Source organism: Colobus angolensis, unplaced genomic scaffold, assembly GCF_000951035.1.
Source record: "Colobus angolensis palliatus isolate OR3802 unplaced genomic scaffold, Cang.pa_1.0 Scaffold197, whole genome shotgun sequence".
Taxonomy (NCBI): Eukaryota; Metazoa; Chordata; class Mammalia; order Primates; family Cercopithecidae; genus Colobus; species Colobus angolensis.
In genome coordinates, this window is record NW_012115121.1 from 2,384,898 (window position 1) to 2,412,525 (window position 27,628).

General features: G+C 39.3%; 1 protein-coding gene across 1 annotated transcript in view; it reads left to right on the forward strand.

Moving 5' to 3' along the window:
- Window positions 1-27,628, forward strand: part of HAO1 (hydroxyacid oxidase (glycolate oxidase) 1) — a 60,076-nt gene that overhangs the window by 26,778 nt on the left and 5,670 nt on the right. Inside the window, exons 3-5 of the mRNA XM_011941005.1 lie at window positions 1,038-1,293; window positions 9,611-9,786; window positions 21,087-21,178. Coding sequence (XP_011796395.1) covers window positions 1,038-1,293; window positions 9,611-9,786; window positions 21,087-21,178 — 524 coding nt within the window. The remainder of the gene's footprint in view (window positions 1-1,037; window positions 1,294-9,610; window positions 9,787-21,086; window positions 21,179-27,628) is intronic.

Below are 27,628 nucleotides of genomic sequence, written 5' to 3' on the forward strand. Positions count from 1 at the left end.
GGGGTTTCACCGTGTTAGCCAGGATGGTCTCGACCTCCTGACCTCGTGATCCGCCCGTCTCGGCCTCCCAAAGTGCTGGGATTACAGGCTTGAGCCACCGTGCCCGGCCGTATTTTTTTCTTTTATTATACTTTAAGTTCTAGGGTACATGTGCACAACATGCAGATTTGTTACATACGTATACATGTGCCATGTTGGTGTGCTGCACCCATTAACTCGTCATTTACATTAGGTATATCTCCTAATGCTATCCCTCCCCCCTACCCTCCCCCCCCACAATAGGACCTGGTGTGTGATGCTCCCCTTCCTGTGTCCAAGTGATCTCATTGTTCGATTCCCACCTATGAGTGAGAACATGTGGTATTTGGTTTTCTGTTCTTGTGATAGTGTGCTGAGAATGATGGTTTCCAGCTGCATCCATGTCCCTACAAAGGACAAGAACTCATCCTTTTTTATGGCTGCATAGTATTCCATGGTGTATATGTGCAATTTTGTATTTTTTTAGTACAGATGGGGTTTCACCACACAGTTCAGGCTGGTCTTGAACTCCTGACCTCAGGTGATCCACCCACCTCAGCCTCCCAAAGTGCTGGGATTACAGGCGTGAGCCATCGTGCCTAGCAATAATGTTAATTTTAATGGGTGTATTCATTTCATTTTATATATGAACTACAGTTTAACCAATTCCCTAGTGCTGGGCATTCAGGTTCTTAATATCTTTTGCCTGTATTTACAGGCACCTTTGACTATTGGACTCATTTTGTTCTTTAGGAACAATATACAAAGTGTGGAAAGAAATGTATATTTCTAATCATTGGAAAATAAACACTGAGCAGCAATAACTCCAGTAGCCATTTGTACCAGAGGAGATAGAATCAGGAAATAGATGGTATGGACTGGACTTGCTTCTCTCTTTAAAAGATTTGACTTCATATTGCCAAATTGCCCTTCTAGATGTCTTTACTCCATCCAACTGCAATTCAAAGGCTTGGATGAGCAATGCCAGGCCTGGCTTGATTATCCCCTTTCTTTCTCAGCCTGTCAGTCCCTGGGAACGGGCATGATGTTGAGTTCCTGGGCCACCTCCTCAATTGAAGAAGTGGCGGAAGCTGGTCCTGAGGCACTTCGTTGGTTGCAACTGTATATCTATAAGGACCGAGAAGTCACCAAGAAGCTAGTGCGGCGGGCAGAGATGACGGGCTACAAGGCCATATTTGTGACAGTGGACACACCTTACCTGGGCAACCGTCTTGATGATGTGCGTAACAGATTCAAGCTGCCACCACAACTCAGGTAAACATGAACATGTGGGCCCTGAACTGAGCTGAAAGGGATCTTGTCTGGGAATGATAGGGTCTGGATTCTACTGATACCATCATTGCTAAATATCTGGTTAATCCTCAGCTAATCAAATCCCTTTTGTAGATGTCACTTTTCTGAGCTACACAATGGAAACAGAAATGGCCTCTATACTTACAAAAGTCAAGTAAGTTTTCAGACCAGAGTGCATTAAGGCCTTTGGCTTTAGGAAATACGAATTGTTCTACAGATGGAAGATACTTAATTCTGCCCAAGCAACAGTTTATTATGATCAGCCTGGTGCCCTATTTCTCTGTTAAAGTCAAAGAGCCACCTTTACATGTTATTTTTAATTGTACGTGGAACAGCTAAGGCTAAGAAGATTAAAGAAAGAAAAAATAATGGAGATTTAAAAAAAGCCACATCTTTGATCCCTCATTGTCTACTTCTTCTTTCAGCAATATTCCTTTCACTGTGGTTTGTCCATGGGTCAAGATTCATTCATTCATTCACTCAAATCATTCATCTTAGCAAAAACAATATATCACATAATCTGATGTTGAACTATAATGGTTTCATCAGGTCATTCATTCACCCTGTTCACAAGCAGTGGATTATTATCTCTTTCCTGGTAGTATTTTAGGATTACAATCATCTTTTTTTTTTTTTTTTGAGACGGAGTCCCGCTCTGTCGCCCAGACTGGAGTGCAGTGGCCGGATCTCAGCTCACTGCAAGCTCCACCTCCCGGGTTCACGCCATTCTCCTGCCTCAGCCTCCCGAGCAGCTGGGACCACAGGCACCCCCCAACTCGCCCAGCTAGTTTTTTGTATTTTTTAGTAGAGACGGGGTTTCGCCGTGTTAGCCAGGATGGTCTCGATCTCCTGACCTCGCGATCCGCCCGTCTCGGCCTCCCAAAGTGCTGGGATTACAGGCTTGAGCCACTGCGCCCGGCCTAGGATTACAATCATCTTGAGTCAAAGCTGGAAACCGAGTGGAAGTCTCTGGGAAAGACCCAAACCTCCTTAGGCTATACACCTCTTTTCCCCATCATGTTTTCCTTCCTTTAGTTTCTGCCAAAATGTGCTCTTGGATTTTTCATATGGACGTATTATGTCCCTCAGGCCTATAAGTATTTGAAAAGGGATCAAAATCTTAGTTTTAGTGGAGGACATTTTTATGATGGACTCCTACAGCATCCATCAGAATATGTAAGATTATGAGGCATGTCTTCCTGGGTTCCCAGATCTCATGCCACAGAGACCCTTACTTATTCTGTCTATGTTTGAATTGTATTTGAAAAGAAAAAAAATCCTAGGGCTAGCAAGATTGAAAAAAGATAAAAGACGAAAGAAGCCACAGGTTTACTGTGTTTGCTCTTCTACAATATTCAAAAACGAAAAGATCCACAATCAAATTCATATTCGCCTGGAATTTCATATCTATTACAGTGACTGCAGAGTGTATCTAACCATGGAAGTTGGAGCATGGCCTTGTGTAAGTTTCACATAGTTTTACTGTGTATGTGCCTATGTGAGAATCAACTACTGTGCATAAAATCTTGCTGTTGAGCCATCTGTGAATTAGCTGTGTGGTGTTACCTCCCTGTTACTACCAGGCCAGTTTAGGATATTATTTCTGTATGTGGCACCAGGATTAGGCCAATGACAGAAAAAGAAAGTGCTCTCCCTGCCAAACTTGCCAATAAAACTGTTCCACATATCCCAGACTCAGGGTTACCTAAACACCCCGTGTTTAAAGAGAACAAAAACAAAAGCCTCTGACATAGTCTTATTCCTTGCCAAATTCATCAGAAAGCTGATGGATTCAAATTCCTCCAATATGAAACCCATACTTACATTATTTCTCTATTTTGATTACTTTTTTTTTTTTAAAAAAAGACTTTCTAAATAGTTTCCCACTATCGAGGTTTCTGACAGGAAACATTCCTCATTATTTCCCCTTGGCCATTTGAAAAGGAATTTGTTCTTCCTTTTCCTCCATCTCTTAATACTACTACTACTAACAATAGTAACAACAATAATAAGTACAGTAGGTTTTTTTGTTTTGTTTTTGACTGAAGACATGCTTTCTTGCTCTGGATAGCAAAATGCGTTTCACAGAGGCATCTACTGGGGATGAGACAGTTGTTAATTCTGGCTGGTACCTCTTGCTTCCTCACAACTGGGGCTACTCAGTGAGTAGCGGGAGGGTTGATTTGCTTTCCCCCCTTTTCTTTTGCTCCTGGGCTCCTTCCCAGATGACGTGAAGGGCCATGAAACAAAGACCCTTTTCAGCTGTCGGTGTGCATGGAACTGGCTACGGCTTCCTAGCTTGTCACATCTCCGGTCTGAAGATGATCAAATAATGAGCAACACATCCAGGTTATAGGGAAGACGGGAAACACCCCACAGCTGGGTGTACCCCCAGCCCCTCAGAGTGCGCATTGGCGTTGTTTGTCCTAGTGGACTTCGGAGTAGGCCAGTGCCTTCTGGTCAGTTCCTCAGTGGTCCACATTCAGCTCTCAAAGGCAGAGCACGCTAATGGGAGGTCCAGGCTTCCGCCTGAGGCCACATACACCCAAAAAGCTCATCTGTTATAGCCTGATATGAAATTGGTTTCTTTCCGCAACTGACCTGACTCACAGAAGGTGAAGCCTGGCTTTTCATAAGTGAGGTTTGGCAGGCAAGGGAGGCAGGAAATCCAGAGGAGAATGAGCCTGTAAAGCATGGCTCCTTCCAGCCCTTGTTACTTCCTCTGTCCGGGTGTGGGGGAGGGTCCCCACTCTTGGCATCTGGGCCCAGCAAGAGTTCAGAGGTCTGGTAGTCTCTGCTTGGTCCATATGCAAAACACGTGCATGTGTATACATTATTAATGGCACGGGGGTTCCTGAAACTGAGAGGGAGTAAGGAGACTTCTCATCTGCTCTTGGAAGAAGCAAGGAATGAAACCAGTTCAGTAGACTGATTCCTGAGGCTTTGGGGCATTAACTTTTTCTTTCTCCATATCCCCTCGGAGATGGTTCATTTACCCTGAATTAAGATTTGGCCCTTCAGTGCAGTGCCAAGGCAGTTTAAAGAGAAGAAAAGTAATTTCTGATCATTGACTAAGATCAAGGTAAATCATGACACTTACCCTTTCTAGGATTTGCCCAGTGACATGTTTTCTCAGCTCACTGCAAGCTCCGCCTCCCGGGTTCATGTCATTCTCCTGTCTCAGCCTCCCGAGTAGCTGGGACTATAGGCGCCCGCCACCACGCTTGGCTAATTTTTTGGTATTTTTAGTAGAGACGGGGTTTCACCATGTTAGCCAGGATGGTCTCGATCTCCTGACCTGGTGATTCGCCTGCCTCGGCCTCCTAAAGTGCTGGGATTACAGGTGTGAGCCACTGAGCCGGGCTCCCAGAAGTGACTTATTGATCACAGTAGCCAGAATATATCATACTGAAATGGATTGGCCTGCCACTGTCTTCTCAGGTCTCTCATGATGAAAGTGGCCTGCCTTAAAGTAGATTTAATGTGAATAGGTCTCCATGACCTCTGCCTCACTGCCTAGCACTGACATCCTCACCCACTCTTCCACTCTGGCTTCCCTGCCGTTCCTTCAATGTGCCAGGCATGCTGGAACCCCGGAGCCTTTGCCCTGGCTGTTCCCTCTGCCTGTAATAGTAATTCCCAGCATCCACGCATGACTAATAGCCTCGCTTCCATTGAGTCTTGACATTAGGAATGGATATACATGTCTCTATATTGGGGAGCCACAATAAAAACTGATGGTAGAGATGCAAATATGAGCAGAATAACAGGATGGGGGCAAGGGCAGGGGCAGGGAGAGAGGTCAGTGGAGGACTTGGCACAATAGCCTCTTAAATGGCATAATAGCCTCTTAAATTTTTGGTTAGGAAGTCATTCACATCGATAAGTATGGCAGGAAAATGAATCCCTGGAACCTGTTACTTTACGTGGCAAAATGGACTTTGCAGATGTGATTAACTTAAGGGGCTTGAGGTGGGAGGATGTTTCCTGTTTTATCTCAGTAGGCTTGATGTCATTAAAAGGGTCCTTATAAGAGGGAAGGAAGCAAGAGTGTCAGAGTCAGAGAAAGAGACGAAATGACAGATGTAGAGGTTGGAATGATGTGGTCAGGAGCCAGGGAAAGCAGGGGGTATCTAGAAGCTGGAAAAGACATGGGAATAGGGCTTCCCCTAGATTCTCCCGAAGAAATGCAGCCCTATTGAGATCTTGAGTTTGGTCCAGTGAGACTCATTTTAGACTTCTGACATTTGGAACTGTAATATAATGCCTTCATGTTATTCTTATTGCTGTTGTAACAAATAACCACAACACAGTTCTACTAATTTCCTCCTCAAGGTAGCTTCTCAATTTTGCCAATACTGGTTACCAAACATACTTAAAGTTTCATTTTGAGTCTCTGACAACTCACATCCCTCTTAATCTGCTTTACTTTTTTCTTGACTTTGTATAGTGCTCATGTTCTGATACACTTTGTAATTTACTTATTGTAATTTACTTATTGATGATGTTTACCATAGGCAGGGATTCTCAACTGTTTTGATATTTATTGCTATATCTTAAACACTGAAAACACTGGCACGTAGTAGATGCTCAATAAGGAATTTTTAATTCAACCAACAAAAGGTACTAGAGCATACAAGATTTTCCCAATGTAACATAACTAGCAAGAGGCTGAACCAGGATTTGAACTCAAAATTCATTCCCTGAACCGTCTTCTAGCGGCCACATTGAGGAAGCAATTACCAGGGCTGTGGTAATACTTCTCAACACAAGTATTCTCCTAACCACAGAATCAAAGGCTGGTGGCCCATGTATCAGTGTCTGTATTTATGAGCCTCTCTTTCAATCTCTTTCTTTTCATATTGTGTTGATACTATAGCCTCTATCGGTGGTTTTATTTTTTCATTTCCCAAGACAGAATTATGTGGCTTTATCTTTAATGCTGCATTATCAATACTTATAATACATAATATTATGTATTACTCAATATTCATGATTATTAGTGTTACTATTGGTTATTTAATAATGTTTAACTTACATTAGCAGTTGTTACTATTTTTATGATGCTAAATTACTAACAGCTAAAACAACTTCTATATTAAAAAGTATATTTGAGTGTCACTCAAGAGATAATGAGTACCTTACAAAGAAGAAATCTTGTTTCTTACCTTTGCGTCATTAAACAGATCAGGATTTGGAGAATTAAGCCCTAAGTAATCATGTTATTATTTTGATTTCGCCCCTTTTTTCCTTACAAAATGGAATACTTTGGTTATCAGAAGCCACTTTAAGCATTTATATATATATATATGTCATAATCCGAATAAAAATAGCATTCATGGAGGTTTCTTTCGGAGCTCTTGGTAAAACACTCCATCGTGGGTCTCTGTCAAGATATCTGAAAACTTTTTCTTGGCTTCTGACTTTGAACAAAGTTTCAGAGTAACAACAAGGCTTCATTGTGCACTGAAATTTCTGTAAGGCAACATTCATTCAAGTGTTGATCCGCATTTCACCATCCAAGAATAACAACAGTTATTTATATAATTTTATCCATGTTTCTGTTTTTTCCTATCCATTTCACCCTTTCACCCCACCCCTGCTGAAACACTGGAGCTTGTTTGGGATGGGGGTGGGGTGCCATGCAGACTATATACACATACAGATGTTTTTCTTTTTCTTTTCCTGGTCTTGCTATGGGATAGACAGACCAGACTTTTTCTTATTAACAATATTATTTAAAAGTTTGGAATTTATTATCATTTAATCATTTGTAAGTAATGAAATAGGTCTCCATGATAAGGATATGTTTATTGACTAGCAGTTAGCTTTATTCAAATTAGGGTGACCACAGGAGACCAAGGACTATAATATAACGTACAACCCTAAGTGGTTTGATTTAAATAAAAAGGAAGTCCAGGCATTTCAGCTAAAATCCCCACCAAAGGCCAACAACTAGATGGGCGTCCATATGACTCACTGAAATTTTCTATCATTTTAAATGGCCATTTGAGTCCATGAAACTATAGGACTAACTATTCAATCCTTATTGAGAAAACTTTGTTAATAGCTTGAATTGAGTTATATGGGATATGAATGTTCATATCTTTATGATAATATATGCCACCCAAGCTACACAACCAGTTATGTTAGCTAAAATACACTAAAGTGCAAAAAATCATAGTTTTCTATTAAAGGAAGTCATGATTGTGCCTAGATTCTTCTAGTATGATATACAATTTTTTTTTTTTTGGTGACGGAGTCTCACTTTGCCTAATCTGGAGTGCAGTGGCAACCTCCCCCTCCTGAGTTCAAGCGATTCTCATGCCTCAGTCTCCCAAGTAGCTGGGATTACAGGTGCCCACCACTACACCAGGCTAATTTTTTTGAAATTTTAGTAGAGACTGGGTTTCACCATGTTGTCCAGGCTGGTCTTGAACTCCTGACCTCAGGTGATCTGCCCACCTTGGCCTCCCAAAGTGCTGGGACTACAGGCATGAGCCACTGCGCCTGGCCGATATATAAATTTTTATGTGGCTCCATGATCTTCTCTACATTTAATGACAGAACTGGTGGAGGGGAAGAAAGAGATAAGACTAAGCCAGAGATCAATATACATACTACTATACTTTGACCCCCAAAAAAAGGAGATTGACTGGTAGGGGAATTAATAGTATGCAGAAGAGCAAGATGAGTCTGGTCACTGTCATTATTCAAAAACAATGTTTCAGGAGAAGAATTTTACAACTGGATTTGGGGCTGTGGGCAGATAAGTCACAGGAATGATTCTATTGTGCATCCTGAAGTCATCCATCCAGCTAGCAGTCACAGCTGCAGGCTGAAAAGACATTGCCCCTAGAGTGGGGAACTGCCAAAGTCTAGCCAGGATGTTAGGTCAAGAGAAAAGACCTCAGGCACAGGGGAAGCCAGCTGCAGAATCTTAGAGGTGAGTTAGAGAAATACTGGGCTAAGCTGGGTCAACAAAAATAGACATACGGGAAGGAAGCAACTCAGTGGTACTTTGTCTCAGTTTGGGTTCTCCTAGAAGCAGGCTGTGAGCCTGTGATTTCAGTGCAAGTAGTTTGTAGGGAAGGTGAAGGGAATACTGCTAGAGGAGTAGGAAAGTGAGGCAAAGGAGGGAAGGCATTGAACAAAGGGCATAATACCAAGACAGCTACAGTTTTGGGCAACTGAAGCTTAATCCTGCTGGCAAATTCTGGGAGCTTAGGCAGAATTTATCTCAGAGTTAGTCTACCTAGGGGTGAGGGAGCTGGGGTATTTACACTTCAATATCCCTAATGCTTCCAGTCTGCTGTGTGGGTGGTGACTCAGGCCCAGGACCAAAAAAAAAAAACCACTGTCAGAGGAATGAAAGTATTGATAATTGAAAAGTTCATGTCCTTGTCAAACTTGTTTTGAGTCAGCAGACTGAGAGGTTCAGAAAGAACAACTAAAAGGGGGAAGGAAAGGCAAGAGGTGACAACTTATCTGCTGGGAAACACTTCCCACTTCTCCCATGCCCACCACCACCATCAATACTGCAATAGCAGGGCAAGAAGGAGTCTACAGGGGCAACAGACAGTCATGCTAACACCTGTTACTCAGTTGCAACCTCTTCTAGAATTTTCTACAAGGGCATTGGAAGGTTTCATGAGGTCAGATGCAATAGCCAGGAGGAAACTGAGATCTGAGCAAAGAGAATATAATTAGGAATAAAGTCAAGGGACCCAGATTGGAACTCAAATACTGCTATTAACTAGTTTTAATTTGAGGCAATTCATTTTGTACCGCTGTTTTTATTTTCTATGGGAATCATAGGGTATCAATGTTACTTTCTAAGAGTCTTTTAAGGAAAAATTGTGATAATTTTGGCATACGAAACCCTTTGTAAATTATAGTGCACCATAAAAATGTTTTTAAAATTGTGATTAATTTGCATTGCTGGCTAAAAATAGTGTCAACTCTATTGTCTATACCTATAAACTGGCTTAAAAAGGGATATTTGAATATGAACACATTTTTTTCCTTGAAACACATTTGTTTGTATAAACACAGCCTAAGATGTAAAATAAAATTTACGTCACTGATTAAGACCACTAGCGTATAACATTGTCTAGAGTCCTACATTAAAATATGGAAAATATGCATGCAATTGACTTATAGATGAATGAGGAGTGAACAGCGAATTGATTTGAAAAGGGTAACATTTTTCATTGAATCATTGGGAAGATATTTCTAACTTTGGCAAATTTCTTGTTTCATGCATTTCTTATTTTAGGTTGAAAAATTTTGAAACCAGTACTTTATCATTTTCTCCTGAGGAAAATTTTGGAGACAACAGTGGACTTGCTGCATATGTGGCTAAAGCGATAGACCCATCTATCAGTTGGGAAGATATCAAATGGCTGAGAAGACTGACGTCGTTGCCAATTGTTGCAAAGGGCATTTTGAGAGGTTCGTTTATTTCTCTACTTGAATTCGTACTGATTTTATGATCCTTTATGGATATGGTCTTCATATTCTTAAAGGAAAATAACAAGGAAATATTAACATGGAAATTGAGAGAGACATTCCAACTCTCAATTCTCTCTTTTCATGTTAGTGAGTAAATATTTCTTCATTCTTAGGTAATATTCTGAAGCAGAGCTAAACTCTCGTGAAGTAGAAAGTTAGCCTTTTCAAAGAATTGGGATGCCATTGCCTTATTTCAGAGCTGTTACTGAATCATGAAGCCTGGCAAGATCTTGGTAGAACATCACGAGTTCATTGCTTTACCTGAAAGCTACAACAGCTGCTCTCAGACCAAAGAGAAACCCCAAGGAGATATTATGACAGACAGACTTGTTTTAAGAGCTTTCCCTCTTTTCCTTGTGCTCCCTCCAGTACAAATGGCTAGGACTAATTTTTGAGTGTGGTCAAACCCACATCACCTCTCTGAAGAGAATGGCTGACTAGTATGGTCAAATGCTCAATTATCAAGCCATGGGTAACAAGAAACTTAACTATTTCCTCCAGCATCCCCATATATTCAGATCCCACAGGGAGGTACCAATGACTATAATAATTTTGGAGTGTAAATGTGTTTACCCACAAAAATGTTTTGTTGCCTTTGAAAACATTTTTTTTTAGTGTGGTTATATAGATAACTGCCAAAAACTTTTTTCTTTTTTTTTAACTGAAATGTTTGAGTAAGTGACTTTGGGATGAGAGTCTGTCCATTAATGTATGTCTATTAAATGACTTTGAATCAAAACTTTTTCGTAGATTTTACTTGAACGTGTCTGAGTTATGTGGTCCCTATTTATAAAGTTCTACCTACTTTGACTATTTAATTTTATGTCTGAAGAAATGAGCTTATAAAAGTGAAAGAAATAAGCCCAGTGCAGCATTTAAGTAGTGGAGATATGTTTAAATCCAGATGTTCTTATTCTGTGCTCAAACAAATTAAAGTAGTTTTAAAAATCGATATATAATAGTTGTACATATGCGTAGAGCATATAGTGATGTTTCAATACCTGTAATGTATAGTAATCATATCAGGGTAATTAGCATATCCATCATCTCAAACATTATTCTGTACTTCTAAAAAAATTGTTCACTGTTTCCTACTGATCATTGTACTAGTTCAAAATTTCTGTGGATTATGCTTCAATGAATATGTATTGGTTTGGTTTACAGACACCTTTAAACAATGGTTTCACTTTCTTTACTTGCATCCATGTTGTCATCCATGATTACTAGTGCTACTTACTGTGGCCGCATTCAACTGTGGGGACTAAATAATATTAACCTGAAGGTTCTGTGCCATTCATTTATGTATCCATTCATCCATTCTCTTATTCACTCACTCATTCATTCCATAAATATCATAATTACTGTGTGCTAAAATATTTTTATAAAATAAAATAATCTTAGATCCTTGGATAAAAAGACAGTCTAGTCTTGTAGGAGACAGATATATAAGCAAGCATTTTGGGTGCAATAAAATGTTATATAGAAATCTGTGCAATGTAAGGGCGTGGCTTAAAAAAGAATATGGACAATAATATAAGAGTGAGTTAGAAAACACTTTTCAGAATGAAAGATGATGCTTGAATTTTGCCATGATATCAAGCCAATAGATTCTATTTCAGACTGAAGTACTGGCAGAACAAAGCAATTATGCATAACAATTTATAAAACACATAAGCCATTTAGAGAATTTAGGCTTTAAAGTGGCTGAGAACCACTGAAGTGTCTTGATCAGAGAAGCAACCTCATCAAATAAGCATTTTACAGAAATCATGCTTTGCACAATGGACCTAATGGATGGAGGTGGCAAAATTGTGGTCAGGGAAGACATTTAGGAACTGTTGTTGCCCAGAAAAGAGATAATTGTAGAGATGACCTAGAGTAATGGCAGGGAGGGGACTGAGAATGTATAATTAAATTAGAAAATTAAGACAGTTAATCACAGAGATGGCCCAGGGGATCTGGCTTTAAAACACTAGGGAAGAATAAAATTTTTGTCTTGTTCCATAATTGTTTCAAATAAGGAACAAAGATAAGAAGGAGGTCATTTTATTTTTTAACCACCTTTTCAATTTAGGATTTCCAGTGTATATCATTTTCTACAACTTTGTCCCCTAAGATATGATGCAAATCAATTGAATTAGATTTACTATTATATGTTATATTGAAAAATATTTTGGTTTCTAGAACTTCATTCTGTTACCACTTTAGCTAGGACCACTGCCACTACCACCACCATCACCACCACTACCACAACCTCCATTACCAGGACAACCACCACCACTGCTATCACCATCACCACTCCCGTCACCACCATCACCACTCCCATTACCACCATGACCACCACCACCACCTGCAGGGGCCCTTGAAAGCAATGTGCTAAGGATAGATAAGGCTCAAGGACATTTTCCCCAGTTGCACTTTTAATGAACTCCTGTAGGTGCCAAGAAGGCAGACAAATAAGGAAGAACCTAGAGACAAGGAACTAGGCAGGAGGTTACGCCCTGGTACAGAAAGTTTGTTTTACATTGTGCTATTTCTGCTGACATGGGGTTTATGGAGTATAAATAAAGTGAGGCGGAGGCTCTGCGCGTGGCCACCATGTTCTCTGTTTGTCTTTGTCTCTTGTGTCTGTTCATTCTCCACCACCACCACCACGGTCCTCAATAACCACCACCATAATCACAACCTCCATCAACACCACCATTACCAGGAACAACCACCACCACTGCCACCATCACCACCACTACCATAACCACAACTACCATCAACATCACCATTACCAGGACAACCACCGCCATTACCACCACCACCAATCCCATTATCACCATGACCACAGCCACCATCAACACCACCATTACCAGGAACAACCACCACCACTATCACCACCACCACCACCACTACTCCCATCACCACCATGACCACCACCACGACCAGCACTATAACCACAACCACCATCAACACCACCATTACCAAGATAATCACCACCACCACTATCACCACTACCACCACCACCACTTCCATCACCACCATCACCACCACTACCACCATCACCACCACCTCTCTTTTCTTCTCATCCATATGGATTTCTTGCTTGTTTCTAAATGTTTCTGTGACATTTTACACATAGTAGATAGTCCAAATATTTATTTACTGAACTTCTTGATGAAAACTATGAGTCTATCTAATTAGAGAAAGCTCAAAAAAAAAAAAAGATAAGGAGAGATGGGACATTTGACATTTAAAGGGAAATAACTTATTTATACATGTACAGTTTACATTGTCTAGTTTTCTGTAACCATTTGGTTTTTTATTTAACAAACAAGAATCATCTCTATGACAACAATTGCACCAAGTAACACATATGCTCAATTTGGATCGGAAGGGAGCGGTGGCGGGGCCAGTTCTGGGAAATCCAATTTTCTCCATTTCACAGGTCCTCATCCAGAAATCACATGGGTTGACTAAGAGTCACCCATCCTCTTTCATTTTCCTTTTTCAGAAAAGTACAGATTATATTTGCAGGAACATGAAGCCATGAGCAACTGTGAAGATCTAGACCAAACATCTGACTGTCCCACCATTTTAAGAATTATATTTTAATGAATGCAAATTGGAATGGAAGATGTAATCTCTTACTGTGTGTGGTTAAACTGACCTTAGAGAACGTCAACGCAAGCTCCTAACATGTACTTGAGACAGGATTTGGTCTTTGTCAGAACTCACACTAGCAAACAAATGGCTTTTTTGAGCAAAAGCATAGTGCTTTTTAGAGTTTTTTTCTTTTTCTTTTAATTTTTTTTTGAATTAGGCTGTCTCATTTCCACTGTGGTTTTGTGTTTCTGAGAAACTTTTCTCTAGTCAGCTCTTCATATACAGGCATACCTCAGAGACATTGTGGATTCAGTTCCGGACCACCACGGTAAAACAAGTCACATAAATTTTTTGTCTTCCCAGTGCATATGAAAGTTATGTTTTTGCCATACTGTAATCTATTTTGTGCAATAGCGTCATGCCTAAAAAACAATGTATATACCTTACTTAAAAAATAAGTTACTCCTAAAAAATGCTAATCATCATCTGAGCCTTCAGCGAGTTGTAGTCTTTTTGCTGGTGGAGGGTCTTTTCTCGGTGTCGATGGCTGCTGACTGAACAGGGTGGGGGTTGCTGAAGGTTTAGGGTGGCTGTGGTAACTTCTTAAAATAAGTCAAGGAAGTTTGATGCATTCATTAACTTTTCCTTTTAGGAAAGATTTATCTGTATCATGAGAAGATATTTGATAGCATTTTACCCACAGTACAACTTTTTCAACATTGGAGTCAGTCCTCTCAAACTGCCGCTGCTTTATATGTGAAGTTTATGTAATATTCTAAATCCTTTGTTGTTATTTCAGCAATGTTCACAGCATCTTCACCAGGAGTTGATTCCATCCCAAGAAACCACTTTCTTTGCTCATTGATAAGAAGAAACTCTTCATTCATTTAAGTTTTATCACATGATTGCAGCAATTTAGCCACAGCTTCAGGCTCCACATCTAATTCAGTTCTGTTACTGTTTCTGCCACAGCAGCAGTGACTTTCTTCACCATACTCTTGAACTCCTCAAAGTCATTCATGAGGGCTGGAATCAACATCATCCAAATTCCTGTTAATGTTGATATTTTGACCTCCTCCCACAAATCACAAATGTTCTTAATGGCATATAGGATGGTGAATCCTTTCCAAAAAGTTTTCAATTAATGTTGCTCAGATTCATCAGAGGAATCATTAACTATAGTATCTATAATCTTATGAAATATATTTCTTAACTAATAAGACTTGAAAGTCAAAATTACTCCTTGATCCATGGGCTATGGAGTGGAGGTTGTGTTAACAGGCATAAAAACATTAATCTTTTTGTGTTTTTCCACCAGAGCTCATGAGTCACTAGGTGCATTGTCAGTGAGCAGTGATATTTTGAAAGAAATCTTTTTTTTTTCTGAGCAGCAGGTCTCGACAGTGGGCTTAACATATTTAGTAAACCATGCTGTAAACAGATGTGCTGTCATCCAGACTTTGTTGTTTTATTTATAGAGCACAGGCAGAGTAGATTTGGTAAAATTTTTGGATTATACTTTGAAACCATGCATTGACTTCTCCTCTCTAGCTATGAAAGTCCTAGATGGCATCTTCTTCCAGTATGAGGAAGGCTTGTTTGGAAGAAGATGCCATACAGCCTGTTTCGTCTACATTGAAAATATATTGTTCAACGTAACCACCTCCATCAATTTTCCTAGCTAGATCTCCTGGATAACTTGCTGCAGCTTTTCCATCAGCATTCAGCTGCTTCATTTTGCACTTTTATGTTATGGAGATGGCTCCTTTCTTTAAACCTCAGAAATCAACCTCTGCTAGCTTCAAACTTTTTTTCTGCAGGTTCCCCACCTCTCACAGTCTTTATAGAATTGAAGAGAGTTAGGGTGTTGCTCTGGATTAGGCTTTGGTTTAAGGGAGTGTGGTGGCTGGTTTGATCATCTATCCAGACCACTCAAACTTTCTCCCTATTAGCAATAAGGCTGCTTTGCTTTCTTATCATTCGTGTGTTCATTAGTGTAGTAGCTTTAATTTCCTTTAAGAACTTTTGCTTTGCATTCACAACTTAGCTGTTTGGCACAAGGAGCCTAGCTTTTGTCCTGTCTTGGCCTTTCACATTCCTTTCTCACTAAGCTTAATAATTTCTGGTTTTTAATTTAAAGTGAGAGGTATGTGACTCTTCCTTGAGCACATAGAAGCCATTGTAGAGTTATTAATTGGCCTGATTTCAATATTGTTGCTTCTCAGGGAATAGGGAGGCCTGAGGACAGGGAGAGAGATGGGTGAATGGCCAGTGAGTGGAGCCGTCAGAACACACATATTTATTAAGTTCCACATTTTAAAGGCGATGGTTCATGGTACTCCAAAACAATTACAATAGTAACATCAAAGATCACTAATCACAGATCACTGCAACAGATGTAACAATAATGAAAAAGTGTGAAATAGGGTGAGAATGACCAAACTGTGACACAGGGATACAAAGCAAGCACATGCTGTTAGAAAAATAGTGCTGGTACACTTGCTTGATGCAGGGTTGCCACAACGCCACTAGAGCATTGTATATACCTTAATTAAAAATACCTTACTCCTAAAAAATGCTAATTATTATCTGAGCCTTCAGTGAGTTGTCGTCTTTTTGCTGGTGGAGGGTCTTTCCTAGATGTTGATGGCTGCTAACTGATCAAGGTGGTGATTTTCAATTTCTAGAAAACTCAGTAGCTGCAAATTGCTATAAAGCAAAGTGCAATAAAACAAGGTATGCCTGTATACATTGTTCAAGATATTTTTTAAAAAGTTCACTTAATGTTCCTGGATTGTGTTTAAAATTGCTGTCATGTGTCTGGGATTTAGTTACTACTCTACTCTAAGTCAGAACAGATTCCTAGACCAAAAGCTCCAAGGGTTTGAAGGCTGAGCTCAAATCTTGAGTACTTACATTTCACTTTTATATTTTAAATTAAATACAGAAATGAAATATTAGTGAGATAGCAAACAGTGCCACTGCCCATTGATGACTGTGTTTCTCAATCAATGTACTTAATGGCAAATTCATAAATATGGAATGCCACATTCTTAAGTTCTAAGAATTAATAAAAATATCCAAGATTCATGAACATTTTGCTAAGTGGGAATATTTTGGCCCTTTCATTAAGGCAAAATTGCTTTTCTCTCTGTGTTAAAATAAAATGTAAAACTGTGGACAAGGCTGCATAAGCAGCTAATAAAAGGGACTTATATCTGGTTATAAATTATCCTTATTGTCTTTGCTTCTCTAGAAATTCACAGTTCTATCCTCTGAGCAAATCATTCTGTCATTTCTCCCTATATTCCCAATACTACCTGCAGAATATAAAAAAAACACTTGAAATGATGGCAGATAACAGACTGTTACTTAAGAAACACTTAATTCAAATGGGAGGCACTTTATCATTGTAATCCCAACTAGGATGAAACTGTTATAAACACAACTCAAACAGAGTTGCTAAATGCATCCTGCAAATAAATCTTTCTCCACCTAGTCACCGTCTTAGTTTATACTCCCTGCACCATCAGAGGAAAAGAGTAATAATAGTTAATATTTATCTGAGTGTTCGACATGTGTCGGGCACTTTCTAAACACACATTCAACTCATTAAATCCACAAGCTCATCATATGTGGATCGCTATCCTCATTTTGTGGCTTAGGACCATAATGCACAGAGAAGTTAAGTAACTTGCCAGTTACACAGCAAGCAAGCAGCAGATGTGGGATTTAAGTCCAGGTGGTCCGATGACTTAGTCTAAACAGTGAATCACTTCTTCCTCCTGTACAGGATCTGTTTACTGGTAATATTTGACTTCTCATAATGCAGGTTGTAGCTACATGGTGGCAGACATAGGAATATAAACTGGAGAACTATACATATGCTCAATTATGAGGTTTGAAAAAATACCATTGTCTATGTTTTTTAAGTGTTTTTTTTTTTTTTTTACATTTGACTTGAAGTTTAGTATCATGTACTTAACTAGATAACCAGAGTAAACCATAGCAATTCAGAATATAATTTTACACTGTTTACTAAGGTTATTTATGACTACACCTAGGTTTTTAAAATAAATACCATGCTATGTCTATTAGGATAGGTAAGCTCATGGAAACATTGAAGGTGAGTTGTGCAATATGGCAGCCACTAGCCACATGTGGCTATATAAGTTAATTAAAATGAAATAAAGGCAAAATTCAAGTTTCTTAGTCACACTGCCACATTTCAGTTGGTCAGTGGCTACATGACTAGTGGTACTGTATGATGGAAGTCCACAGATCTAGAATATTTTTATTATCACAGAAAGTTCTATGGTAGTTCATTGAGGCCCTATCTTTAGGGAATCATTTATGAAATATGTTTGAGATGAAAATGTATTGGGCTTCTAGTTTCAAATGATGGACTGAGTACATATGAATCCTCTCGTTAAAGCCAACACCCCATTAAAATTAAAGTACGGAAATGCAAATATGTATACACTAATGACAGCAAAGCAAAGGAGGATTAGGGACAGAAACAGCAGAGAAAGTTTAGGAAACTTTTGAAAGCATGTTGATAGCAGGAACACATACAGAAAACTGTACCTTGAAATAGGCTTTCAGGAAATCCTGGAGGAGGTAGGGGTTGATTATGTAATAGAATGCTTGAGAGATTGTAGGTATATAGTCTGCAAGGATGGCAGAGAGGGTAGTGAAGACTAAATGCAAGGGGACTGACTGAAGATCAATATAGGAAGCGATCATGCCTGCCAGCAATCCTGCTCCCAGTCTACTTCTTATGCAACAATGGACACTTGGCACTGACTTCTCAATAATAAAGTAGCTGATCCTTTCTAAAGAAATGAATGAATGACTGGGACGAAATGTGGGTGGGTGACATTTCCAATATGACATGATGCTGTCCTCATTCTGACACTTGAGGAGCTCACAGTCTAATTGCCTCTTAGTTGACATTCCCTGCGTTTTCTTACATAGAGTTCCAAGAAAGAATTTCCACTCCAGCCAAGGACTTGGCAAGAATGAAACTAATTTACAAAACAGGGCAGTTCCTCAATCTTTCTTCCTTAAATATAAATGGAAAATTTAGCATCACTAGGCATATCAGAAACACCAAAACAAAAAATCAAGATGAATCTATAGAAAAGCTTATCCCAGGAAAAAGAGATGAAACAAGAAAAGGAACTTTAAGAAATCCAAATGAGAAATTCATAAAAGTTGAAAATATAAATAGGAAGAGTCTGCCATGAAAAGAAAATTAGAACATAAAGAAGAGTTCCCAATGATTAGAAAAATGACTTCTGATTTTTTTTTAAAAAGGGGAAATTGAATATATAAAAGAGCTCTCAAAGATTAAAAACATGATTGCTGAAATGACTGAAAGGCTGAGCAATAAAGTCAATGACATTTCCCAAAGGGTAAAACAACAGTGAGAACAATAAGATAAATAGAAAGAAAAACTTATTACATGAATGTACACGAAGACCACTTTAAAACGTACAATATCCAACTGATAGGACTTTCAGGTAGAAAAGTAAAAGAAAGAGGCCTAGAGGAATTTATTAAAGACCAACAATTTCTGAATGCTGTTGTTGTAAGTCATTAGAGTGAGAAAACAAATCACAACTTATCACGTTTGTTATGAAATTTCAGAAAAATAATGTGTATAGATAAACTAAACATAAAATTGTTTACTTATAAAATAATTCAAATCAAACTGGCATCAGTCCTTGCATCAGCAATGAGTACTAGAAGACAATGGACTGATGTCTTTAAGGTTCTGAGGAAAATGGTTTTTCCACCTAGATTATTATACCCAATCCAATTGTCATTCACACACAAGAGAAGCTATTTAGGTGGTCTGTAAGTTTACCTCCCTTGGGTCCTTTTTAAGAAAGTTACAAAGGAATCTACTACAAACAAATGAGAATATAAACCAAATGAGGGCATACTCAGACTGCAAGATATTCAACTCAGCGCGAATGAGAGCAAATTCAAAGCTGAAGGCAGACATTATGTCTTGTGAGTAACCACAACAGAATAGATTAGGAAGGCAGAGGGCTCCAGGGATTATCTCCAGGGGGAGAATAAAGTGACCTAATAGGTCAGATCAAATAATTGAAATTTTGAAGAACTTGATAATATTCTGAAGTCTGACAGTAAATGGAAAAAAGAAAAGAAAGACAATTAGAAATCTAATCTAATCCTAATCACCTCCCAAAGACCCCATCTCCAAATGCCATCACATTGGTGATAAGGGCTTCAACATGAAAATTTTGAGAGGATTTAAATATTTAGTCGATAACATATAGGTTTAACAGTTTCCTATACCTATAATTTTAGAAGAAATATCACTATCATCATTTGAAAAAAGTAAGAATAGTTGAAAAATAGCCTTGTATAAAACAAAGTTTGGAAAATGATAGCATATAATTTAAAAAATAATTATCTTATCTTTTAAAATAATTCTTAGTCAAGTCTGCCCATTATCTCCATTGCTGAATTTGTACAGATTACCAATGACCTATATCCATTTGCTTTAATTTCCAAGGCCTGATTTTTACTACACTCTTGAACCGATTGGTTTTGCTTAGTATTGCATTTTGAATGTTAAACCTGAGAACCAGTGTTGTTTTCATGATTCTTTTAGCAAATGGTTTGTTACTAGGACATGCTAAAAATAATAGTTTAGAATATAAAATATGTTTTTAAATGTTGCAAATAGATTTAAGGGAACAGTAATCTATTTTAAACTGAACTTTCAGAAATTAATGTATTTTAAAATATGATTAGAGATTTAACATTACATTTTTTATATCTTTCTTTCTTTTCTTTTCTTTTTTTTTTTGAGATGGAGTCTTTATCTGTCTTTCAGGCTGGAGTGCAGTGGTGTGATCTTGGCTCACTGCAACTTTCGCCTCCCAGGTTCAAAAGATTCTTCTGCCTCAGACTCCTGAGTAGCTGGGACTACAGGCACCTGCCACCAAGCCTGGTTAATTTTTTTTTTTTTTGTATTTTTAGTAGAGATAGGGTTTCACCATGTTGGTCAGGCTGGTCTTGAACTCCTGACCTCGTGATCCACCTGCCTTGGCCTCCCAAAGTGCTGTGATTACAGGCATGAGCCACCGTGCCTGGCCAATTTTTTATACATTTCAATGAGCAAACATATATTTAATTATAGAACAATATTACTTAAAATAGTTACTAAAGCTATTACAACTTTGTAATAGGTTTGTCCATTGTCTGTTACATTAACAGTGCTTGCCATTTTTATGTGCTTTTTTGCTATCCAAATTGTTGAGGAATAATTTTGCTAAATGATAAAGTGGTATAATCTTATTTATTAAAAATACTTAGCAAGAGTACACCCTTATAAAGATAAATACGTTTTATGTCAATGTATTATTTATTGATACTTTTATATATTTTACAATTAAATTGCCGTCAGTGGTAACATTTTGTTGTTCTTGGCCTAGAAAACTACCACTACTATTCTAGCGCTAACCCTAGGGTATACTTTTATGCTAAGATTATTGACCCAGGTATGCAGGTGGGAGTCAGCCTCCATTGCACTGGAATGTGGAGGCCTCTAAACCCAAGCCGCATGTTAAGTTACAGTTTCCCTAAGATGCTTGTTTTACTCTCTCCAGGTGATGATGCCAGGGAGGCTGTTAAACATGGCTTGAATGGGATCTTGGTGTCGAATCATGGGGCTCGACAACTCGATGGGGTGCCAGCCACTGTGAGTTTTGGCAAACTCTGCAATTTCCTTTTGGAGTTCCCATTTCCATCACTGTGTTACTATCTCTATGTCTGCCTCCTCTTTGTGTGTAGTTTGTGTGATCAATCAAGGTGAAATACGTGCAAATATGTGAGATCTTGGATTTTAAGTTTAGTGGCATATAACTACCCAAATTAACAAATATATTTATGTTTAATTCGCCCAGTGCATTTATTTGTAACCTATGAAAGTCTCTATTAAATAATAAGCCATTTGTGGGCAAGGATTATTCTGGAATTCACAGATACACCAATAAGTATGTAAACTGGAGTGTGAAAGAAAGGATTATGCCATGAATGTCCAAAGACTTGAACTAGCAGAGAACTGTGGGAATTCAAAGGCTGTGTTAGAATCTGAGATCATCGGTACAACTGAGACAAGAATTCAGGAGGAGGGACATATTGCAATTTCCTGTGGAGTGGCGGTTGAAAAGCTGCAGAGAAACAGTGGCGAGTTGGGAAAAGGAGAAAAAAAGCTTAGGCCCAGGCAAGGGGAAGTGAGCTGGTAAGTAGGCTACTCTGGCTGGGTTGTGAACCACCTTGGCTGCATATTGGAATCATCTGGGAACTTTAAAGACTCCTGATCTGCTCCCCAGGTCTATTTATCAGAATCTCTGGTTGGGGCTTGGGAGTGTATAGGCGCTAGTATTTTTTTAAAGCTCTCAGGAGATTCCAGCGTGCATCTTTGGTTTTTATGCACTGCAGTAGGCAAATCAGAATCCAAAATCTAGGTATAAAAGTGAACCAAACTGGCCTGAAAGGTGTGGGACTGAATGGACCTGTATTGAAGAGCAATTAGAACCTGAAGATCCTAAAACCATGAAAACCGACAGACTCTTAGAGCAGATTTTAAGATCAGGGACTGGGAGTCCAGAAATGGATGCAAAGCCATGGAGATGGACACATTTCCTGGGGTGGATTTTATGGATCCGTGATCCAGAATGGGGGCCAGGAGCCACTGGTGGGGTGCTATCAAGCGGTTCCCTTACATGCTGTCCACTTGTGGGGATCTGGCCAAGCCTCTTGTAGATGGGGCAATGATGTTGCAGATACTTTTTGCTTCTGCTCTGGCCCCATGTGGCCCCCTCTTTGCAGTGTGATAAGCCTAAGTGTAAAATGGCAAAGAGTGAGATGTGCTCAGGGAATACTAAATAATCCATCTTGTTTGCAGTGTCTGATGCTGTAACCGCCCAACCGGCTCTCCTTGTCCACCGTATAGACAGAGCCGATTTATCAAGACAGGGGAATTGCAATAGAGGAAGAGTTTAATTCACGCAGAGCCAGCTGTACTGGGAGCCTGGAGTTTTATTATTACTAAAATCAGTCCCTCTGAAAACCTGGGGTTCAGGGTTTTTAAGGATAATTTGGTGGGGAGGGAGTCGGAAAGTGGGGAGTGCTGATTGTTCAGGTCGGAGATAAAATCACAGAGAGTCGAATTGTCCTCTTGCTCTGTGCCCATTCTTCGTTGGAGGCCACACCACCAGATGAGCCAGTTTATCAGTCTGGGTGGTGCCAACTGATCCAGGTACAGGGTCTGCAAAATACCTCAGGCATTGATTTTCGGTTTTACAATGGTGATGCTATCCCCAGGAGCAATTTGGGGAGGTTTGGAATCTTGCAGCCTACAGCTGCATGACTCCTAAACCATAATTTCTATTCTTGTGACTAATTGGTTAGTCCTGCAAAGGCAACCTAGTCACCAGGCAGGAAGGGAGTTTGCTTTGGGAAAGGGCTGTTATCATCTTTGTTTCAAAATTAAAGTATGAACTAAGTTTCTCCCAAAGTTAGTTTGGCCTACACTCAGGAATGAACAAGGAAAGCTTGGCAGTTAGAATCAAGATGGCGTCAGTTAGGTGAGATCTCTTTCACTGACATAATTTTCTCAGTTATAATTTTTGCAAAGGCAGTTTCAGTGGGAGTGGGAGAGTTCTGGGAAACGCATCTGCCTGGATAGATAAGGAAGGAGATCCTTGACTATTATGAGTCATTGGGTGTGCACTAGAAGAGCCTTGGCTTAGCAGCAATGAGTCTTACAAAGTGGATTTTGTCATGACAAGAAGCAGAAAGGCCAGTGAGGTGGCCTTTATAATTACCATAGCCAAGGAAAGAGACAAGGAGGGCCTGAACTGCAGAGGGACAGAGGGAATTGCTTTCTGCTCCCTACCTTGGTTTCATCTTTTAAAATTTAAACCTTTAAACTGTAATGTTTTATAATTTGATTTACATAGGAAAAGTAACTGCATCATATAACAAAACTGTATATATCTGAATATATTTACTAAATATATATATATATATATTTCCTATCTATCTATCTATCTAGCTAGCTAGCTAGCTAGCTAGCTAGCTATATTTACTAAGTAATGTGGGTCAACTTTCCAGACCACCACCTCTCTCAGAACTGGATGCTTTTATAAATATTTTCCCTTTAATCGGACCCCTTCAGTGGTAGTGATTATATAGATGGTTGGAATTGAGATGACCATTTGAATTTATCCACAGAAGAAGAGTAGAACAAATACTTTAGCCAACTAGTAGTGGTCTGTTGTTTCATTGCACTAGCAGGTTGATTTAGTGACATTCGTAGACCAATTGTGTGACTGTGATGGCGGAGTAAATGATGGCAGGGAATATTGGGTGTGCATTTTGCACTGAGTTTTTCCTAAAGCACTAATGGTAGGAACCAAGCAAGTCTTTGTACATTGTAGGATTATACGGTCAAGTGGTGGCTCACACCTGTAATCCCAGCACTTTGGGAACCCAAGGCAAGGGGATCACTCAAGGCTAGGATTTCAAGAGCAGCCTGGCCAATGTGTGAAACTCCGTCTCTACTAAAAATGCAAAAATTAGCTGGGCATGGTGGTGTACACCTGTAATCCCAGCTACTTGAGAGGCTGAGGCAGGAGAATTGCTTGAACCAGGGAGGTGGAGGTTTCAGTGAGCCGAGATCCATGCCACTGCACTCAAGCCTGGGCGACAGAGTGAGGCTCTGTCTCAAAAAAACAAAACAAACACACAAAAGATGAAAAGTAATGAAACTGGAAGTTGTCAGCTCTTTGCAACTCAGTTTTGCTCCCAGAGACACACCATTTTCGGTGATATTAAATGGTGGCTGCAGGTAAACAGAGGTGGAAAGTGAAGACCTCCTCCTTGTAGGGTGGAGAGATTGGTCACAGCACAAGGCTTTTTCTCAGATTTATGACTTACTTGTATATGGATATGCAGACTTAGTGGGTGGGCCAAACTGTTTTCTAAAAATAAAATATAAATCTACTGAAATCAAATCTAACTAGATTTTAAGGGAAAAATAGCCAAATGGTGTTGCTTGTTTCCTTCTCGCTGAGAGAATATGGACACATCTAGAAGGGTTTTTGAGTTGTGTTCCCTGAGACTGTTTTTTAAAAAACAATAACTGAACCTAAGACCTGGAACTATAAAAATTCTGGAAGATAACATTGGAAAAACCCTTCTAGACATTGGCTTAGGGAAGGATTTCATGACCAAGAACCCAAAAGCAAATGCAATAAAAACAAAGAGAAGTAGCTGGGAGTTAATTAAACTAAAGAGCTTATTGCACAGCAAAATGAATAGTCAGCAGAGCAAACAGACAATCCATGGAATGGGAGAAAATCTTTACAATCTATACATCTGATAAAAAACTAATATACAGAATCTACAACGAACTCGAACAAATAAGTAAGAAAAAAACAAACAATTTGATCAAAAAGTGGGCTAAGAACAAGAATAGACAATTCTCAAAAGAAGATATACAAATGGCCAACAAACATAGGAAAAAATGCTCAGCATCACTAATGATCAGGGAAATGCAAATCAAAACCACAATGCAATACCACCTTACTCCTGCAAGAATGACCATAATCAAAAAATCAAAAAACAGTAGGTGTTGGTGTGGATGCAGTGATTAGAGAATACTTCTACAATGCTGGTGGGAATGTAAACTAGTACAGACACTATGGAAAACCACACGGAGATTCCTTAAAGAACTAAAAGTAGAACTACCATTTGATCCAGCAATCCCACTACTGGGTATCTACCCAGAGGAAAATAAGTCATTGTTCGAAAAAGATACTTGCGCAGGCCTGTTTATAGAAGCACAATTCACAATTGCAAAATCGTGGAACCAACCCAAATGCCCATCAATCAATGACTGGACAAAGAAACCATGGTACATGTATATTATGGAATACTACTCAGTCATAAAAGGAATGAATTAACAGCATTTGCAGTGACCTGGATGACATTAGAGACTATTATTCAAAGTGAAGTAACTCAGGAATGGAAAACATCGTATGTTCTCACTGATATGTGGGAGCTAAGCTATGAGGTCGCAAAGGCATAAGAATGATATAATGGACATTGAGGACTTGGGGGAAAGAGTGGGGGAGTGGGCAAGGGATAAAAGACAACAAATATGGTGCGGTGTATACTGCTCAGGTGGTGGGTGCACCAAAATCTCAAAAATCACTACTAAAGAACTTACTGATGTAACCAGATACCACCTGTACCCCAATAACTTATGGAAAATAAAATAAAAAATTAAAATTAAAAACAAAACAAACAAAAACCAATAACCAGCTGGGTGCGGTGGCTCATGCCTGTAATCCCAGCACTTTGGGTGGCCGAGGCGGGCAGATCACCTGAGGTCAGGAGTTTGAGACAAGTCTGGCCAACATGGTGAAACTCTGCTTCTACTAAAAATACAAAAAGTAGCCAGGTGTGGTGGCGGGCACCAGTAATCCCAGCTACTTGGGAGGCTGAGGCAGGAGAATTACTTGAACCTGGGAGACGGAGGTTGCAGTGAGCCAAGATTGCACCATCATACTACAGCCTGGGCAGCAAGAGCAAGACTCCATCTCAAAAACAAAACAAAACAAACCATAACCCTCCTCTTTGCATGTCATATACATGAGAGGAGATACTTGCTTCAGTTTTGCCTCACACTTTAGAGCAAATTTAAAGCTCATAATGATGAAAAAAATGTGAGAAAGGATTCGGTGTATGGCACAGTACAAAGTTCTCTCAGTGTGTGGGTTTTGCGGTGAGCGGCAAAAGGCTTGGGGGAGGCTGTGGTGTCCAGGTCTCAGTACTTGCACAGAAGAACTTGCTGTACTGCAGATTTTGTTATGTCATAAGTCAGAGCCACGGAGGCAGCATGATGTCATGGGAAGAGCACTGAAATGGAGTCTTGTCTCACCTTTCTTAGGGGATAAGAGCTGAGTGAGTAAGTCACTGAGACTTTTAGCCCAAACATCTTCACAGTATTGTGTTGCTTACAAAAAGAAAGTGGACAACAATATGAATTCTACATTTCTGCTAGGTTGATGCAAAAGTCATTTCACCATTACTTTTAATGGCAAAAACTGCAATTACTTTTGCACCAGGCTAATATAAATCACAGAATTTGCTTATATGGAGAAATACTTAATATCACTAGGAGTCCTAGAACAGTAATTTAACTTCAGTTCATCTTAATATGTTGCTTCTGAGAAGAGTTATCAGACCTCTGCTACACCCCAGAAAAACTAAAAAATAAGATCGTATTAAAAATGCACTTATCACCTCATGGTTATAATGTGATCCAGATTGGCTTTGAAGTAATTAGAGAATAACAGGATGGAATCAAATTGATTTCTAAAATACATAGCATTAGATCTTCTCAAATTAAGATTCTCTGGAATATTTGAATCCTAAGAGCATTTTTTTTCAATTTTGCATTTTCATTTTGATGCTATCTGGACACAAACTACTTCAAGCTTAGAAATACGACTTTCTTTCACAGTGAAAATTATCAACAACAAAATATTTCTATAGAATAAGCATCTGGGTTGTTAAGTTCTTGGGGATGTTCTGTGAAGTACTACAAGAGATTTAAATTTTCTTCTACATAAACAGTCCGTGCAATTCCATCTTGGAGAAACATTTAATGTATCAGCTGACTTTTGCTGCATAACAAGTCACTCTGAAACTTACTGGATAAATCACAATCATCATTATTACATTCTACAATTTTGTGGGTTGGCAATTTGTGTTGAGATCTGCTGAGTGTTTCTCTGGTCTTGGCTGGACTCAGTCACATGTGTCCGTGGCCAGCTACCAGGCCTACTAGGAGGCTGGCATAGGATGAGCGCTGCAGGGATGGCTCTGCATTGTCTCACATCTTCCAGCATTCTCATGAAGTGGCAGGTCTCCTAGAGAGTAAGTGTAAGCATGCAAGGCCTCCTGAGATCTAGGCTTAGAATGGACATCCTGTCACTTCTCTCATATTCCACTGGTGAAAGCAAATCACAAGTTCAATTCAGATCTAAGGTGTGGGGGAACAGAACCCTCCTTCCTTTCCCTCTGTCCCATAATGTTGCAAGGAGATGAAGATGAAGAGGAAATCATTGCAGCC